At 38.8% G+C, this 20359-nt stretch overlaps 2 protein-coding genes across 2 annotated transcripts in view; both read left to right on the top strand.

Moving 5' to 3' along the window:
* Positions 1 to 7873, top strand: part of myo1f (myosin IF) — a 34013-nt gene extending 26140 nt beyond the window's left edge. The window contains exons 23-28 of the mRNA XM_034677683.1: positions 1345 to 1491; positions 1576 to 1724; positions 1812 to 1874; positions 3904 to 4111; positions 5269 to 5429; positions 6589 to 7873. Of these exons, the coding sequence (XP_034533574.1) occupies positions 1345 to 1491; positions 1576 to 1724; positions 1812 to 1874; positions 3904 to 4111; positions 5269 to 5429; positions 6589 to 6665 (805 nt within the window). The 3' untranslated portion in view covers positions 6666 to 7873. The remainder of the gene's footprint in view (positions 1 to 1344; positions 1492 to 1575; positions 1725 to 1811; positions 1875 to 3903; positions 4112 to 5268; positions 5430 to 6588) is intronic.
* Positions 7874 to 10614: 2741 nt separating this feature from the next.
* On the top strand, positions 10615 to 18893 carry acer1 (alkaline ceramidase 1). The gene is made up of 7 exons (XM_034711892.1): positions 10615 to 10709; positions 12445 to 12557; positions 12684 to 12798; positions 14174 to 14312; positions 16071 to 16208; positions 16299 to 16436; positions 17966 to 18893. Exons 1-7 carry the CDS (start codon positions 10703 to 10705, stop codon positions 18141 to 18143), a joined length of 828 nt encoding a protein of 275 aa, XP_034567783.1. The 5' UTR covers positions 10615 to 10702; the 3' UTR covers positions 18144 to 18893.
* The last annotated feature ends 1466 nt before the right edge of the window (positions 18894 to 20359 follow it).

Here is a 20359-nt window from a genome sequence, read left to right on the forward strand (position 1 = left end):
TGGTAACCAACATCTTTATGAGAAGTGACTGTTTAAGCAAACTCATGATTCAAACTAAAACTTGTTGTTACTATCTTATCAGGGAGAAACCTGATTTTAGGGGCGCTGTTAGTCTAGCAGTTTAAGTGCGCCCCCCATATATAGAGGCTATAGTCCTTGATTCAGCAGTCATGGGTTCAACTCCCAGTCTCAACCATTTGCTGCATGACTTCTCCCTCTCTCTGCTCCCTGTATTTCCGAAAAAATGTGACTTAAATCTAAAAAAAAAAATGTTTGAAAATGAATTTAAAGAAAAAATGCTGTTCTTTAGTAACTATAGAGGAGGATTAGGGCCACAAGTGAAAAAAAAATTAAAGGTGCAATATATTTTTATTTTTATTCTGAGATTAAAGTCATCATTTTTACTTTTTTCTCAGAACTAAAAAAATATACACTACCAGTCAAAAGTTTGGAAACACCTTCTCATTCAAGGGTTTTTATTTATTTTAATTATTGTAAACACTGTAGATTAATACCAAAGACATCAAAACTATGAAAGAACATATTTGGAATTATTTAATGAACCAAAAAGTGTTAAACAAAGCAGAATATGTTTTATATTTTAGATTCTGTAAAGTAGCCCCCTTTTTCCTTCATGACAGCTTTGCACACTCTTGGTATTCTCTCAGTCTGCTTCATGAAGTGGTCTCCTGGAATGGTTTCTAATGAACATGAGTCTTGTCAAGAGTTCATTTGTAGAATGACTTGCCTTCTTAATGTGTTTGAGACCATCAGTTGTGTTGTTCAGAGGTAGGGTTAGCACACAATGGATAGTCCTATTTGACTACTGTTGTAATCCAGATTATGGTAAAACCAGATTATTTCATAGTTTTGATGTCTTCTGTGTTAATCTACAATGTTGAAAATAATTAGAATAAATAAAAACCATTGAATGAGAAGGTGTGTCCAAACTTTTGACTGGTAGTGTATGTTTCATCTTAATTATTAGTTTTTTGATTGTCTAAGCGGTGAGAGCTTCTCTCCATGATGTCACACTGTGGAGTTAAGTTCACCTGATCCAGGGTGGCGTTCAAAGCCACTTTACTCCTCTGCTGTTAGAAATACAAAATAAGAATTTCTTCAACAACCAATCAGAATCTGTTACCAACCTGACACAGCAGAAGATACTGTTTGGCAATTTCATCAACACATTTACAGCTGTACATTTTTATATCACAGCTGTCGAGCTTAATCAAAGCAAACCCTGAGACGAGCATGCATTCACAAATAATGACGTTAGATGACATCATTAAAGAGTACAATGAAAGGGTATCTCATGGTCTTAATGGTTTGTTTCTTTCTCAGCACAAGACAGGACGACTTCTTCATCATCCATGAGTCGCAGTATGACAGCCTGCTGGAGTCCAACTTTAAGACAGAGTTCCTCAGCTTGCTCACCAAACGCTTCGAGGAAGTGACCAAAAGAAAACTGACAATCACCTTCACTGACAGGTCGGTATGCAGACTCTGCAAACTCTGAGTGTGTTAACACAGGAAACCACAAACACCAGCCTATTGACCCTTTATATCGCTCAGGCTGGAGTTCAGAGTGAAGAAAGAGGGCTGGGGCGGAGGAGGCTCCAGGGTGGTGGTGTTTCAGAGGGGACAAGGGGACCTGGCCCAGCTCAAACCTGGAGGGAAGACCCTCACCATCACAGTTGGGGATGGTCTACCAAAGTCCTCCAGTAAGTTTCATGCTCCTCGAGTAAAGAAGAAATAAAGTTTTCTTTATATGAGTGTCATTATAACAACATTAAACGTGTTCTCCACAGAGCCTACCAGGAAGACTGCTCCACAGTCCCATGGTGGAGGGAGACAACCTGTCGCCAGCAGAGGTAGACTCACTCTCCACACTGCCTGCAAAGCCTTCCTCTCTATTGTTTGGTTCAGTTTACTTTTATTGATAAGCTTCAGTTTATGACCTCAACGTCTGAAAGTTATCGCTCAAACACTGATATCTCACTTCTTCTTTTATCATTCTTTGCTCTAAAAATCCCCTTAAATATTAGAACAATCACTCATTTTCTTTACTTTGAATTCATTTGACAACAATGGTTACTCGTGACTTTAAAGAACACTGAAAATGTAGAATGTGTTACTTTTAGATAACAATCTTTGCAAACAGGTTGTCTTTAAAACGTCAGTAAAGTATGTGAAATAGTGGAGATTTGACGCACATGTATGAATACGCAGTTATTACCCAGCCTGTTATACATGCTTACATTTTGGAGCTCATACCTCTCTACTTGCACAATTTGAAGGTAGGGTTGTTGTTCTTGAGCTGAGGTATTCAAGGTATTTTTCTCGAGGTACGTACTTACTTCAGTGAAACATCTGAACCCATCCTCCTCTGCTGAACATTTCCAAACTCACGTTATACTTCAGATCTATAGTTCTAGTCTGATATCTGAGTATTTTAACCTCAGCTTGTTTTATTGTCTCTGAGGGGACGTTGTTTTTGCAGGTAAAGCCACACTGTAAGAAAACACAAGTTAATTCAATTTAAGATAATTTGTAACCTGGCTGCGTTATAATGTTAAGTTCAGCAAGCCAAGAAATGTAAGTTGTTTCCTCTTTTGTCTTAGTTCCTTAAACTTAGTTTTATTAGTTGGGGTGACAAAGACAGTGCTGATGAATTAGTTATATCAACTTCATACTTTAAGTTTAATCAACAAGCCTTTTTAGTGAGACCAACAAGCAATTCTAAGTTTTACAAACCTAAATCTGAGTAGAAACAACATGAAAAAACAAATTAGATCATAAAATGTTAGCTCAACAAAGTGTTTTGTTGAATCAACTTCTCTTTTTAAGGCAGCCAGGTAACCTTTTGCCTGACTTGTTCATCTTACTTGTAACATTACATTCATTAAAAAAACAAGTACTTGGGTGCAGACTTGGCCTACTGGTTAAGTTGCGCGCCCATGTAGCGGGCGACCCCGGCTCAAATCCAGCCTGTGGCTCCCTTCCTGCATGTCATTCCCTCACTCTCTCCCAGTTTCCTACATTATCCACTGTCCTCTCCCTCTATCAATAAAGGTGTAAAAGCCCCAAAAATATAACTTAAAAAAATAATAAGTACTTGTCATTTCTTAAAACAACCTAAGCCTCAATTTTCAAAAAATACTACATTAAAATGATTTCTCAACATGGGACAACATTCAAAATACTTTATTCAATGTCCAAACTGACCATATTTTTTTTGTATGAATTTGACTTGGCATCAGAATGCTATCATGAAGAATGGATTAATATGGCAACAGCCATATGTTCAATATTGATCTAGAAGTAAACACTTAGCTTACACCACTGTAAGCAGAATAACAGAAGAGTGCTCTCACTATATAAGAACTATGTAGGTATAAAAACAGAAACTAAGTCTACAAATATCACACATTGATTGTTTCTCTTTTAGTAAACACTTAGCTGTTGCACTGCATGCAGATATGAAAACATTGATCCAAACCGAGTGTCTTTTGCAACACATGGCATTGTAAAGGTTGGTCACTCAAGTGACTATAAGGGGTTTCCTGTGCATTTGTGAAGGGGCCATACTTACATCTAGTTGTATCAACAAGGAAATCTATGTTACCTGAACTACTCTGGTTGGACTGATTAGTTGGAAACTATTTTACTTGATATTTCAAGTAAAATACTTAAGAAAGTGAGCTGAGGTAACTACAACCTAAAATCACTTTTTACAGTGCATAATATTTGCAGAAAACCCAGGTATAAGCAAGTTTAGATGTAGACTTAAACATTTAAGTAACTGATACTGTAAGAATTTGTATCCAGAAGCAGCTGAACTGAAGTCAGGAGGTGGTTTTGGTTTCACCTTAACTTGTATTCCACTTCCTCTCCTCTCAGCTCATCAGAACGGAGCAGCCAAGTTTTCCCGAGCGCCTCACAACCCACCATCAGACATCACATACTCCTCCCCGCACAAACAGGCCCGGCCACCCAGCACAGCCCCGCCCAAACTGGGCTCCCAGAGGGCCCCCCGGGTCCCAGCCCACAACCAGCACAACCAGGGGAACCTGGACTTCCTCAACGTGCCTGACCAGGGCATGTCTGGGTAAGAGCCACAAAGGGAGCAATCACTCATCATGTATGGGCGGGGATGATTAGTCACTAAATATCAGTGCATGCTGCCTTACTGAATTGTTAAGGCATGTCAAGGTGAGGCTCAACACTCAGCAAGTGAATGAATCTGACAGCGAGAGGGAGAAACCTGTTCTTAGAAAGCTAACGTTCAGATGCTGGACTAGTTTCTGTCACGGTCTGGCTTTGTTTGATACTTGAGGGTTTAAAGGTGTGATCCTCGGGCTTCATGGAGTCTAAGATGTGGATGTAAATTCTGGGTGTGTGTTTCGAGGGAAGGTTACAAACATTTCCATCAAACATAAATTTAGAGGATCATGGTTTTTTTATTTGTGCAGCTTCTGTGGTGATAACTCCAGGTGTGTATTCAGATGCTTCCTCTTGTGGGTAAATGAAGCATTCTGGAGATTATTGATGGTTTTCATTTGATTCTTGTCTTCATACATGTTTATGTTTTATGTCCCTGAGCTGAATGTGTTACAGCTTAACCTGACTGCAGAAAACAATTCCCCTATCACATTAAAGTTAGCATTGAGGTTGAAGGACTGCACCTTAACATAGATGCAAACTGCTCCCAGATTCTGCAGCAGTCAGCAGTTAGCTCGAATGGGCATCTGGCCAAGGGATGGCGTGGGTTTGTTTACAATCCGCCTAGCGACTTGAGAAGAAAGAATAGGGATGGTGTTGAGAAGCACAGTTTGAGAGCAAATAGTTTGCTGCACTTGAATGCAGATGTCAGTTTAGAGGGATTAACAAAAGCAGAATTGTCTTAAGATGACTGCAGCAGGTTACTGGATTGCGCTACAGCTATCTTGTTCTACCTCTATTACCACACGGACAGTTGCCCTGCATACAACCAAACAGAAACACCATCAAATAATTAACTCAGACAACGACAACAACAAAAAACAGAACACTTATGACACAAAACTGTTTCTCTATAATGCAGAATGTAGATTTATGTGCAGAGATCATCAATCAATGTTCAAAGCAGCATCCATACTGAGTTTTGTGTCTTCGTTTGAGCACTGAATTTGGGTCCTCTCCAGCTTTTATGAGACGATTTGGCCTCATTTCAACTTCATTAGTCCTTGTTGTCATCAGCTTCTTCCATCTCTATCTATGTAACAGGAAACAGAGGAGAAGGAGCATCAATACCAGACCTCCTCCTGCTCCTAAACCACAAGCTCGACCTCAGGGGCCTCGCTGCCGGGCGTTATATCAGTACGTCGGCCAGGACACGGACGAGATCAGCTTCGATGTCGACGATGTGTTCGACCTCGTCAAAGAAGGTGCGTGAATGAACGAGAAGCAGGATGGAGAGTGATAGGCTGTATTTTATTTCCATTTTACCTTTATTTTACCAGGAATAGTCCCATTGAGATACAAAGCCTCTTTTTCAAAGGAGTCCTGGCCAAGACAGCAGCATAAGAAGTTTCACAAATAGAACAGGACAAAACATACAGTGACAAGTATTACATTGATTTATAAATTAGCAGTGTTAAGCTCTAAAACATGTGCACAAGCTGATCAGATCATCCTTTATCCTAGTTTTAAAATCCTCCAATCGAATTAAACGATCCAGTTTCAGGCGACCCTGAAGCTCAAACCAAGAAGAGGGAGCAAAGACATTAAAAGCACTTTTACCAAAGACAGAGTGAGTCCGAGGAATGACAAAAAGAATTTGTCCATGGGACCGAAGATGACAGCCACTGACAACTTTAGGAGTCAATAAGGAGCATAAATAAGACGGCAGCTCCTGGAGTATGGCCTTATAAAGAAAGACATACCAATGCTCCATTCTTCTGTTGTATAAGGAAGACAAGCTGACCTTCTCATACAAGATACAGTGATGTGTGTGGAAACCTAAACCAGAAACAAACCGCAATGCAGCATGGGACACCAAGTCCAACATTTTCAGAGAGGCTGAGGAAGCATGCATATAAAGAACATCAATTACAGATACAAAGGTTGCTAGAATGAGCTTTTTACGAGCAGCAAAGGAAAAACAGCGTCTGTTTCTATAATAGAAACCCAACTTCACTCTCAGTTTTATAGTAAGACTCTCAATATGACGATTAAAAGAAAGATTTTCATCTAAGAGGAAACCCAAGTATTTAAATGTTGGGACACATTCGATTTCCTCATTTGTGTTGGTGAAAATCTCAGAGTCATTTTTCACCGTCCCCTTGGACTTGGAGAAATACATCACCTCAGCCTTGTTGGCATTTAAAACCAGCCTTAGTTTCCAAAGATTCATTTGTACTGTGTTGAATGCAGCTTGCAGTTTGCTAATTGCACTTGATAGGGACGACGCTGAGGAGTACAAAACGGTGTCATCCGCATAAAAATGAAACTTTGCATCCATTACATTTTTACATAAATCTAAATAAAATGCAGATCTGAATAGTCCAGGTTAATGATATCTCTCTTTGCTTCCTCTCTGTGTAGATCCAACAGGCTGGTGGACAGGCAGGGTTAGAGGAAAGGAAGGTCTCTTTCCTGGCAACTACGTGGAGAAGATCTGAACGGGACAGGACAGGAGGAGAATCACCGAGGAGAAAAGAAGTATTTTGTTGAAAGCAGCACATGCTAAAGAAACTGCCTGATAACTGATCTAGTATCGCACGATAGATCCTCATCTGTAAAGAAAACAGGGCTGTTAAAGGTTGGACCTTCGCTGACATTTAAAACACAGATAACTTGTTCTGCATGGTGACAGACATCGCTCCTTAAAACACAAATCCACAGCAAACAGCTGCTCAGGTTTCATCTCTCTGTTGTGTTTTTGGATGACACCACAATGAGGCCTTCACTTTTAATCCAGTCTACAGTAACACCTTTATCAGGGATGTGAAGTCTTATGTTTGTAATCACATCTTTAAAAGAAGCATCTTGGCTAGATTTAATGATGAGGAAGTTAAATCACAGCGGTCAAGACATTTAATCATACTGTATTTGAACAGCTGTGAAGGAATAGTAGCAACTCTGAGTGATTCCTGTGGGTTTAATGATATTCAATAAACTTAGTTTTTGCAAATCCATTTTTAGCTGTTGTGATGAAGGCTGCAGGAGTCAGTGAATGCATGTTTTAAGAACCTTTTAAAGTGCCTTAAATGACTCAAAGACAAAGTTCCAGCCTTAGCAGCAGAAACGACCTACAATGACTGCATCGCCTCCTGAGGTTCGCCCGGAGCTTTCTTCTTAGAAATCTAATCCTGCTCAGTATTCATGATTGAAACTTAAGCAAACAATCAAGTTAAAATGTGTTTGTATCTGTTGAATACGTGACCTTGATTGTGACTTATGCACTGAAACAAACCTGCTTCTGCTCATCAGCAAAAAAAGAAGATTTTTCTAGTCTGGATAAAAACTTAGATTTTATATTCATGGATTTTTTTTTACGGATTTTGTTGTAAGGATAAGTTTCTCAAGTTTTAGGAAAATAAAAACATATATTTTTAATTTTTTTTTACCTCAAGGATTCTGCACTGGTTGAGATTACATGATCTGTAAGTTATGAATGATTTCTGCATGAAAACAGAAAGAGGTGACTTAAAACTTTTACATTTTTAGAAAGTGTTCAATTGCCAATTTCTCTTTTGTTTTTACATTTCCAGTTGATTTTGTAACATAGTGTAATTGCGTCGGTGTCGATACATGTCTGTTTTGTTCATATAAAATAAGAAAAAAAGTTCAAACAATCAACTTACTTTTCATAATAAATTCATATCACAACAAACTGCCTGGATTCATGAAGCTGGATGTTTTAAAATCACACAAGAAACTGACAACCCCTGAAACCCTCAAGAACAAATATATGTTTTTTCTAAGTACTTGGGCATCTGGCTGGAGCAGGATCTCTCTTTTAGGTCCCACATTTTAAATCTAGATGGAAAGCTAAGGCCTCAACTGGGTTTTCTCTAGAGCAATGGTTCCCAAAGTGTGGGTTGGGACCCCCTGAGCAGTCGCGGGACACAAATGACGGGTCAAGATTTGTCTTCCAGGATCTTTTTTTTTTTAGTTATCTGAAAATAGTACATTTTACCCATTATAGTAAAAAATACAGACAAAAATAGACGCTAAACTTGAAATAAAACCATGAAATAGAAAATGTAATGAATTTTCTGCCTTTCTTTTTCAAAATGACTCCTAAGTTTAGAGTTAGTGAATAGTTAATTATCAGAAGCATCAGTAGCAGCAGGTTAATTCATAACGGCACAGGAAACACAGACACATGCTCATATAGGTTGGCTGATTTTCTGCAGACCAGCTAAATGAAGCCACATTAAATCACTTTGAGGGACAGTGGGGGTCGCGAGTCTTGGGCACCTATATTTGGGGGGTCACAGGCTGAAATGTTTGGGAACCCCTGATGTAGATGAATGAGTCCTGCTCATCAGAGAAGAATAGAAAAGGTATTGTGCAGGCTACCATACTGCCAGATTTAGACACTTTATATGCATGCACCTGCTTCTGCATTAAAAGCATTGGATGTATTATATCATACACTCTTCGCTTCATCACAGGTCACAGTTTTTTAACTCACCTTTGCCACCTATATCGCACCGTGGGCTGGTCCTCGTGGGTCTTTGCAGAAAGAAGCACAGTATTCCCCTCTTCACTTGTCTAGTTTTTTGTCTCCAAACATTTCAAACCGTAGAAACCAGATCTCAGAACTGGATTACTTTAAAAACATCAAGGTTCAGAACTGAATGGGGAAAGACTGCTTTTGTTATTTCTGCTCCCATGATGTGGAATAACTTTCAGATGACAGCTAAACTTCCCTCTCTGATATCATATGACGTTTTTAAAGAGGTAGTGTCTGAGCTGCTGAAAGAAAGTAGTTGCAGTGGTTTTAAAACATGAGAGCATTTAGAAAGGTTTGGGTTTGCAAGTATTGAATGGATGAAGTTGCTGGTGTATCTGTGACTATTTTTTGTGTTTTTTGCTGATTCTATTAGTTGTATTGGTGCAGGGCACCCCTGGAAAACAGACCTCGGTCCCAATGGGTCCTCCCTGTTAAAATAAAGAATACATAAATAAAGGATAAATAAATGAAAATAAAAACACTGGCTGTGATAAATGTAAACAAACATTAACACACTATCGTGATCATACACAGCAGGAACATGTTTATTTCTTGTTATTCAGGAATTCAGGAAGTTGATTGAGCACCAAAATTCAAGCTTATTGTTGCACAGATTAAATTCCAATATAGAAATGTTGCAGAAGAGCCTACTTCAATTTGTGATGCTCCATCATAACACTGCCAAAATGTTTTTATTATGACTGAGTAATGAGGCAGTTTACATAACAAGTGTTTTATTGAGAACTTCACTTCCATTAAGAGTGATGGTTTAAGCTGTAGATGAGTTTACTGGTGAGGCTATTATTTGAAAACTGTCATTTTTAGTCACAACAAACATGCAGATTAACGATGAGAATTATAATAATAATAATAATAATAATAACTATAATAATAACTTTATTTATACAGCACCTTTAAAAACAAATGTTTACAAAGTGCTTTGACAAACAAAGTATAGTTCAATAACATGGCAAACATTTCGAACAGGGAGGAGGAATTTTAACAATGCAAAACACAATGCAGTGCAAGAGGTTAAAAGGAATACACGTCAATTAAACAGAATGAAGTGTTTGGAAATAGACCAGTAAATCGTTGTTGAGAGGTTTTTCAAGAATAAATAAGTTAAATGAATAAATACAAATAAATAAAAAAATACATACAAATGGATAATTAAATAAAATCATTAAAAAGACAATAAAAGAGGTTTTCAGAATAAGAGGTCGACATCACTTCGAGAAAATTAGAAAAAGAGTTCAGGATAAATTAGGAGCATTAAAATAATAAATGAAAAAAAAAGATTAAAACACTGAATAATCAAATACAATTAAAAACAATTAATTATTTGGATACAAATTAAAATTAATAATAAAATAGAAGTTAAAGCGAATTTTTACTGAAATCACATTAAATAAATCATGATGGATCTTGGTATAAAATGTGAAAACTGTAACTGTGAATGAATGAAACGAACACATGTACTCTCTGTATCCAAAGGCTCATGCTTTTATTTTGAAACTGGCTTGGCTTATGTTGGCCTGTCTCAGTGGAGGCAGATGGACCGGTTGATCCTCTTTTAGAGAGGACCTGAGATTTCACAGAATAGTTCAGCAGCTCCCTCTAACACCTGTTTCCCTTTTGCTCTATTTTGTGTGTTAGAATAAAATCAATTAATTCTCCTCTTTGTTTAAATTTAAGAACTCATTGACTTTCTTTCAGTTTCAGCTAAAATTAGTCATAGTTATAAATCCAGCATTGAATGGGAGCTCATTCCAGACATATTCCCTGGGTGACATGTGTATTGGCGCTGAGACGCGAAACCGCTCAGCATGATAGTTAGTGACGTCACGGCCCCGTGCAACAGGATCGGGAGGATTTCATAGCCCCGCCCCTACCCGTTAAATCCACCTGTTGTACCACCTACACCAGAGAAACCCCGACGGACCTGAGACCTGAGGCTGGGATCACTACAGCAACATGGGAGGTAAGATCCAGTCCCTTATTTTAAATGATTGCTCCTTAAAACTTATTAAGAAAATACAATTTTAAGAGTTTAAGATTTTTGTGGCTAAAAAAGGCGTGGAACTGTCACGTTTTAACACGAAACCACAGAATTAATCCTGTTGTTGTTATTGTTGTATTACACTGAGAGAGCATGTGGTGATCAATACTGAGTTTATGTCATTTTAAAACATTTTGAATGAAGACAGCAGTAATAATCATATTATAAGGGGTCTTTGATTTACTGTTAACACGTGGAGCCACTATACGAAGTGCACCTGTTTGATATTATTACAGGTTAGGTTCATAATGTGCATGTTTTTGCTCACAGTGTCATATGTCTATATTTATATGTTTATAACTGAGGTTAAAGTTTAACTTGGTATTAATGTGAACAACACTGTAGTGAAACTAAATGTATGGTATAGAACAGGGGTTCCCAAACTGTGGGTCAGGACCCCCTGGGGGGACAGGAGACATAAATGAGGGGTCAAGATTTGTCTTCCAGAATCTTTTTTTTTAAGTTATCTAACAATAGTACATTTTACCCATTATAGTAAAAATACAGACAAAAATAGATGCTAAACTTGAAATAAAACCATGAAAATAGAAAATGTAATGAGTTTTCTGCCTTTCTTTTTGCCAGATCACTCCTAAGTTTAGGGGTAGTGAAAAGTAGCAGCAGGTTAATTCATTCATAACGGCACAGGAAACACAGACATGCTCATATAGGTAGGCTAATTTTCTGCAGACCAGCTAAACAAAGCCACTTTAAATCACTTTGAGGGACAGTGGGGGTCGCAGGTTTTTGGCACCTATATTTTGGGGGCCGTGGGCTGAAAGGTTTAGGAACCCCTGATATAAAGAATAAGCCTACTATATGTTGTATATCTTGGGTCTTAACTGTTATGATGATCTATATTTTTGAACATCAGCAGTCCAGTTGCATTATGGGAAATGCATGCAACTAACCATCGATTGTTGCTCTTATTTGGTATTCCCAGATTTCAAACTGCTTGCTTTTATTACAAAATGGATCCAAGCCAAAATGGGAGTTGGTTTAACCAGATATTAGAATGCAATCACACAACTACAACAAGTGTTTCTGAAGCTTGCATGTTGTAAACTGCAGCATCATTGTGTTTAGTTAATGGTGCCAATAGTTACCACAGCAGCTCATGCAGATAAGTCACAAGTCTGTTCCGACCACTTGCAAATAACAGTGTGGACAGTCGCTCTTAGAGCTCTCATTTGAAAGACAAATTATATTTGCCTGCAGTCTGAACAAAACCTGAAACTCTCAGTGAACTCCTTTATGTTGTCTGCTCAGTTTTTAATGTGACAAGTCTCCAAACTGTTTCATTTGAATCACAGAAATACTGTATTCTACTTCCTTACTTGTAGTTCTTTGCAAAAGTTCTTATTGGTGCACGAGATACAAATCTGTGTCAGTTTGAGCGTGTGTCCTCAAACTGCAGTTTTAACAACAATCATGAAGCTTTGGAGGAACAGTGCAAACCAACATTTGGATACAAAAATAAGCTCAGGGCGAGTTGATGCTTCATTTCCATAAACCACTTTGTAAACAGTCTGCCTGGCTTATTACACATCCACCCTTTGTATCAGCTGGGGGAAAATCAAACAATTAAACAGCTTGTGTGCTGAGAGTTATTGGCTGATTAGAAACTAGTCTTAAAATGTTTTCTTTTCTCTGACAGGTATGTACTCCAATGAAAAGATGGCAGGAGCGTTCTCATACGAGAGTTCAGAAATCGACTGGTGTGAAGACAACTACAGACACTCAGAGCACGTGGTCGAGTACTTCAACACTGTAAGTTCTGGATCTTGATGCTGCAGCATTCATGTTGTACCATCTGAAACCCCAAATAAAAAGGGGGGATGTTTTGGCTGGTTTATTTGTGATGGAAAAGTTGATTGATTGATGTTTTCTCTGCAGATGAGCAGCTTTTTTTTCTTCATCATATCTCCCATCATGCTCTACCTCCTGCACCCATATGCCAAAGAGAGGAACCTGGCTATTCACCTGGTCTGGATCATGATGATGTTTGTAGGTCAGTGACTCCCTTGTTTTTTTCTCTATTTCAATCACAGTAAAGTATGTTTTCCTTTCTTTGGTATGTGCATGAGTCATAGAGTCATAGCAGTCAATCATGAATGCATTGTTCCTGCGAGCTGTTGGCTCAGTTATGATTTGTGCATTAATCACTGTGTTGTCAGGTTATACCCTGAACACACAATAAACATAGTTTTAAACCTGCAGTACAAGTGGTCCCAAAGTGGATCCCTGAGGCACGCCAGTATCGTTGTTTAAAGCACAAACAGACCTACTAATGTGCTACTGTTAATTTGGATTCCATCAAATGTAATTTGTAAAAGATACAAGCCATGATACAAACTTATCAACCTCTTTTATGCATAGTTCACAGCAGTAGGAGGGTGTTTTGACCTTTCCCCAAACAATTTCTCATTTAGTGAAAATAAACAAATCACTGTGGTTACATTCAGGGATGCAAATGCTGCTCTGTGCAATTTTATTAAACTGATTCTGGATTGTGTTTTTGCATAAAAACAGGAGATGTCTCTTCGGATTCGGGCATTTGTCGCTGAACATTTTTAGTTATATGGACCAAACATTGTTAGCTGCAGCTTTATACTTGCAACCCCTTTAGAGCCACTTAAAACAATAGTAGCTATTTTGATAGCAGATTAATTATTCTTCCAGAAAGCTTAATAATGATAACTGACTAGTCCAGTTTCTTTTAAAGGGATAGTCCTTTTTTTGTGATCAAAATTTTTTATTGCATTTTTACCAAGGTAGATGTCATCGCCATCAAACACAAACTGTTTACATATCATCATGGCAGTGTTATAAAATAATATGAGTTAAATATAATGACAGAACGAATAAGTAAATTAAAGAGAGCTGATACAAAGTCACACATTCATGCATATATTTGAAATAAATAAAAAAATTAAATAAAAAAATGAATGAAATAAAAATTAAATAAACCAATAGATAAAATAAAAATTGACAAATAAATGAAATAGAAGAAAGGGGGGAGTGAAAGGATATTTCCGCTAAGGATATGTCTTTTTTATTTTGGGGGTTTAATGAGGTACTTCATAAATACTCATTAAAAACAACACTCTAAGATGAAAAGAAGAGTTTAGATGACAGTTTGTAAGAATGAGCGTATAATTGTTTATGTCATCAGAATAGTTTTACATTTAAATCAATTTTCAGCTACTGCAGATTTACCCTCATACCCCTCAAAGGGCTCTGACTCCCAGGTAAGGAACTTTAGGTGCACAGTATCAGAGGGGAGGTGGAAGAATAACCCTTGTGTTGTTACAGACTGCACACATCCTAACATCCTTTTTATTTTGTCTGTTGAAAATGTTTAAAATGTGTTTTTCTTCTTGCAGGACTCTTCTCTGCATACTTCCACATGACTCTGAGTTTTGTCGGTCAGATGCTGGACGAGCTGTCCATCCTGTGGGTGTTGGCAATGGGATATTCTGTCTGGTTCCCCCGCAGGCTCTTCCCTTCTTTCATAAAAGACAGGTAAAGTGTTCATTCCTACTCAATGTCAACTCAGCTGTCAGTGTGTCACTATGGACATAACTCAACAATCCTTTAATAAGCGAAAAACAAAACAATGACAGAAAGTTTTCAAGGCTGTAGCTGTGAAACCTAACCTGTACTGGCCGTGGAGCCAGTCTGACAGCTCCGACCGGAGTCTTTGTCACAGAGACACGTTGCGGTGCTGCTGTCTTTATCTGAATGTGTCAGAGAGGGGCTCCTACTATTGTGAAAAATTGGAGCTTCACCTCACGCGTGTAAATATTTAACCACAAGGTGGGAAGATGATTGGTTAAATTTTGATGAGCACCTGTAAGGAATCCCACAGTCCTGACTCTGTACCCTCAGGTGGATTTTCCCACCTGGGTTGGTCCTCTTTAATAATGGAAGGAATTTCAACTGCACAGGAGCCGTCAAAGCAAAGCAGTCAGGGGGTTCAGATCACAGTCTCAGTTTGGCATGGTTTATTTCTTTGAGTAATCGTTTTGGCTTTTCTGTTACATCACATCTGAACAGCTGACTTTGGCAACAAATGCATTCAGAAAAATGCACAAAAAATGAGTTAGTTAGAACAGAAAAAACAAGATCTGTATGTTGCCACTTTAATGCATCCAAAATCCACAGTGGTTATTTAAAGGGGGGCTGCAACTTGCTTTAAATTGGAGTGGTGAAACTTCAAACCAATGTCAGAGCTTATAGCGAGTTATATGTCCTTACAGCTCTCTTGCCGTTCCCTATGTCCTTTTTACATTGAGATAGTGACCAATGCTCAACAACTTTTCCTCAATGTTGCCCCTCCATGATATTTATGCTGCAGACGAGGCTTAACCAAGCGGCAACCTCTGGTGTTAAAAATTAAATCAATGTGGAAGTGCAAAAAATGGTGGTTCCTTGATTGTCCACTCCAAAAGGCAAGGATCCTCTTTTGCACCCATGCTAACAACAGACATAAATGTGTTTACAGTGTGGTATAAAAACCGCTTTGGCCTGAACTTTTATTTTATAACTCATCTATTTCAAAGATATAAAGACCATGCATAGGTTTGCAAGTTATGACTGGGCTCAATTGAGAAGTGAGTGTGTTGTATCTGTTTGCCAGGACGCTCAAGGTCCACCTCGGCTCCACCTCTTCGCCTGTTTCTAGGTTGACTGACCATTAGATAGATTTCCAGTATTTCCAATATGGTGTCCGCCATTGTTTGGCTTTAAAACTCCTTTTCAGAAACAACCGTATGACATCACTGAGAGTACGTCCACATAGATGTGCCGCCTTGAACAGGCATTGTAAAAAGGGCGAGTGGGTCAGTTTTTGATCTCAGAGTGAAAACTGGATAAACAGTTGATTAATATGAACTGTAAGGAAGTCCATTCACTGCTGGACGGTGAAACATCTGCAGTAAATTGCCTGACAAGTTAAATATAGCAACTAAATATGAAGTAATATGTCAGTGTTGTGCTCACAAGTTGTTTCTGCTGCCCCCTAGTGGTCTAAAAACGTGGTAAAGTAAAACAAAACCTATACATCAGGGTTTTTAAAATGGTTTCTGCCACTAATACCAGTCCAGATAAGCTTCATGATGAATCTGCTGTGATAGAGAGCTTTGTGCAGGATTCAGACGACTTCATTAATGCTCCAGTTTTTGAATAAGTAATCCCAAAGATCTCTGGTTGATGACAAACCTCACAGAATCTTTGAATCAGCCTGAATATTTTCCTTACAGCTGCTGTTTTCTTCCACAGGTCCACATTTGCGAGCCTTGTGGTGGTGATTACGGTGATCACTACACTCTCATCGTTTGTCAAACCTACAGCCAACGCCTACGCTCTGAACTGCTTCGGCCTCCACCTGCTGTACGTCCTGGCTATCGAGATGAAAAGGTATGAAAACGTGTATATTTAGTGTTTCAGCTCACTGTTCTTGTCGGAGGTTTAATTAGTTATGATTAACGTTGTTTTATTAAATCACAGCTGCAATGACCAGAAGGTTCTGCGATTGGCAAAGCTGTCGGTGGCTCTGTGGGTGCTCGCCATCACCTGCTGGATTAGTGACCGCTTTGGCTGCAGCTTCTGGCAGAGGCTGAACTTCTGCTACCTGCACGGGTTCTGGTAAGTCCTGGTTTTCCTCTCTTCTTTTCCTCAGCATTTCTATCCTATGCTTACCTTTTCTTTTCTTTTCTTTCTGTCTTTTCTCCTCACCAAAGGCCTTTTTCTGATTTCCATTCCTGTCTTTACCTTTATTCCTTCCTGTTACCTTTACTTTCTTTTCCCTTACATTTCTTTTCTTTCTATTTTCCAACTGATTGAAAAATATGAATTTTCTATTCAGTGATAACAAAGTTTATCATATTTTTTTGTTACCTTAAAACAATCGCATGGCTGAAGTAAAACAGAGAATTGGGTGTGCCTATTGTATTTGTATAACCAATACAGATCAGTCAGAAACTCTTTGGTCAGCCATGTTATCAGTTTGAAATCAGGGAGAGGTTGGAGTACCCAGTTATTCATTTACTGGAAAAAATCTGTATGCAAATAATCCACTCAGCAAACGGTTTCATGATAAACAAAGTGTTTATGTAGGGATAATGTATGGTGAGCAGGTTGTTATGGGAAATAGAATCCTGACAGGGTGAGACAAGACGCTTTAGCCCGGCTACTAATTTAAAGTACAAACATGTTGGCAAAAAACTTGATTAAAAGATGATTTTATTGATTTAAAATTATTTATGTATACAGTTTTTAAAGAAAATAGTCCCAGTTATTCCACGTCAGTTTTCATTCCATGGCGATGGATTCTTATCTGCCTGTTGCGGTGGATTTAACATGAAACTGTCCTCGTTCAGCTCTCCTTCTTCTCTGAGCTCTGAGGTTCACACACCTTTAAAAATAAACAAATGTCACAACTTTGAACCCTGCTGCTATCATCACCACCGCTCAGGGTTTAAGTTTCTTTGTAGTGATCGCTAACCTAAAGTTTCTCTGAAGCACTGTTTTGAGGCCAATCGTCGGTGGCAGCCATATTGCTGCTGTCGAGTGATTGTGACGTAAAGAGGCGGGCTTTGAGCCTCCTAGCCAATCAAGTCAGCTGTTCCTCTCATTGGAAGACTCATATTCTAAATATCTTCAAAATTGCCGCCTTAGAAAATAATTCCCCCCCCCTACAGTGTGAGCTGATCGAGAAATGAGCTATCCAGACTACACTCGTCTTTTGTACCAGGATGTGAACATGTTTATTTCTGCTGTAAAGATTGGCTTTTTTGAATTGGTGTGTATGTGGTTTCCGGTACTTCCGGAGCCAGCCTCAAGCGGATCCTCCATGAACTGCAGTTTTTAGCACTTCCGCATTGGACTCATATTTTTAGACCGGAGGTTGACGCTTGGTGTCAACAAGCAGAAGCTAAATGTGCCAGAGCACCTTCCCTTAGATTGATTTAACATGATGTGTGATCAGTTTGCCTCCGGTGTTGCTCATGTTAGTGAAAGTTAATAACCATTGTCAAGAGGTTCTGACCAATCAGAATCAAGCATCTTACACAGCCGGAAGATCAGTAAGAAAGCCGGGTGATAATTTTGTGTAATGTCTTAGATTGAGGTTTCTTTCTTCTTCATGTGTATTGATCTCTGTCTGTATCCTCCAGGCACATCCTGATTGTGATGGCTGTGGCCTACGGCAGCACCTTGATAGCATACCTGGATGCCAACTATGAGATCCCGTACTCTCTGCCTGGACTCCAGTACTGGCCCTGTGATACATGGGCTGTTGGACTACCTCACATCGTCCTGAGGGGCACGCCCAAAACACAGAAACGGTGTTAACAAGTCATTACTAACCGTGACAGAACATTTATTTCATTACACTTCATTAGTACTGTAGTTCAGAGAGAGCAAATCACCAAGAGGAGTTCATCTGGTGACGTTTTACTCACCTCCATCTTCTTACCTCAGAGACACGATCATGACCTGAAAGAGTGGCCTCACCGCAAAATGATGTGCTTCAACTCTCAAATTAGTTTCAAGTCTTTTTATACATTCAACACTAAACTACTAAAGTTAACTTCCTGTTGTATTCTGATCTTGTTCAAAGGTATGAGTGTGTTACTAAATGGTCCTCTGAGCCTAAAGGTCAGCTCATGCTTTCACACAAGTTGCTCATAAGACCTGTTGTCATTGCACATCAGAACATCAATGTGTTTATTTCTTGTTTTGAATCTTTATTTTGAAAGGCAAAGCAAAAAGAGACAGGAAGTTGTTAAATATCAGGTTATGGTGCTCATTTTAAGACAAAAAGGTGTCCTCAAGAAAACACCTTTACAGTGAGGGAATCAAACTGACTGTAAAATATCACACCCCTTATCATAAACGTGATAAGTCCTTTAGGTTTCTGTCCCAGCCTTTTCACCAAATTTCACCATCAACACAATAATAATCAATGACTGAGAAAAGCAGAGTGTGTGTTTTTAAGAGTTATGTTTTTGTACATAAGGATGGATGCATGTTTTATTAAGTTTATGTTGATAAACTGTTTCTTACGATGAGCCTGTTTTTTAATAAACAATAAAAACAGCCTTCCTTTGTTTACTTTTATTAAAGCACTTAATTTTAATAGTTTTAGTTCTAAAACACCTCAGCATATTATAGTTTAGCAGTCTATGCTACTTAGAGCTTTATATTTTGAGTTTTGGCAACTTTTGAACTAATACCAGTCATAGACATTATAAGAAGATGCACATTACTCAATCAATCAATCAATCAATCTTTATTTGTATAGCGCCAAATCACAACAAACGTTATCTCAAGATGCTTTTACAAACATAGGAGGTCTAGACCACTCTATGTCAAATTATGAACAGAGACCCAACTTCAAGACAGGGTAAGACTCAGTCTGACCCCACCTTAATCCATCATGAGCATTGCACATCACAGTATTTAGGTAGTTACAGTGGTGAGGAAAAACTTCCTTTTAACAGGCAGAAACCTCGAGCAGGACCAGACTCATGTTAGACACACATCATGCCTCGACCGAGTTGGGTCTGGAAAGACAGATAGAGGGGAGTAAGAGAGAGAAGTGATAGTGATGAGACGAGTCGTAGAAGCTGTTGCCACTGGAGTCCAGCACGCCCGTATCAGCTGGAGTCCAGATCGTCCGCAGCAGGAGGACGTCTACGGCAGCTCAGAGGAATCTACGAGACAAGGGAGCTCAGGGACTCCAGAAAGGTCTATGGTTAGTAACTTTAATGGGACAGGCAGAGTTAAAGTAAGTGATGAGGGGGTTGGGGGGAAGGGGGTGAGCAAGGATCCCAGTGTGTCAGTGTGCCAGTTCCCCCGGCAGTCTAGGCCTATAGCAGCTGGTCCAAGCCTGATCCAGCTCTAACTATAAGCTTTGTCAAAAAGGAAAGTTTTAAGCCTACTCTTAAAAGTGGAGAGGGTGTCTGCCTCCCGGACCCTGACTGGTAGATGATTCTAAAGGAGAGGGGCCTGATAACTGAAGGTTCTACCTCCCATACTACTTTTAGAGATTTTAGGTACAACTAGCAAGCCTGCATGTTGGGAGCATAGAGTTCTAGAGGGGTAATAGGGCACTATGAGCTCTTTAAGATACGAGGGTGCCTGATTTTTAAGGGCTTTGTAGGTTAAAAGAAGGATTTTAAATTCTATTCTACATTTATTGGGAGCCAGTGTAGAGAAGCTAACACTGGAGAGTGCTAGCTTTTTTCATTACTGAAAAAACTTATAGGATACATATGATTAAAATGTTCCTTATATCTTTATATGTGTGGTAGTATTTGTTCACTGTCTACAGACTGTCAGCCACCACATCAAATACAGTGAACATTATCTCACAGCACTAATGGTTGACATGTTGAGCATCAACAATCATGACTCAGCACATGTTTATTTTTGAGTCTTGTGTATTTATTTTAAAAGAAAGTGCCAAAAACTGACGCATCATTGAGTTGTTATGGTCTATTTGTTCCAAAAGCTCCTGTTTGTGATGTTAAAGAACATTCATGTATGATCTTTCTTGAATCAAT

The sequence above is a fragment of the Notolabrus celidotus genome, chromosome 2, assembly GCF_009762535.1.
Source record: "Notolabrus celidotus isolate fNotCel1 chromosome 2, fNotCel1.pri, whole genome shotgun sequence".
Lineage (NCBI taxonomy): Eukaryota > Metazoa > Chordata > Actinopteri > Labriformes > Labridae > Notolabrus > Notolabrus celidotus.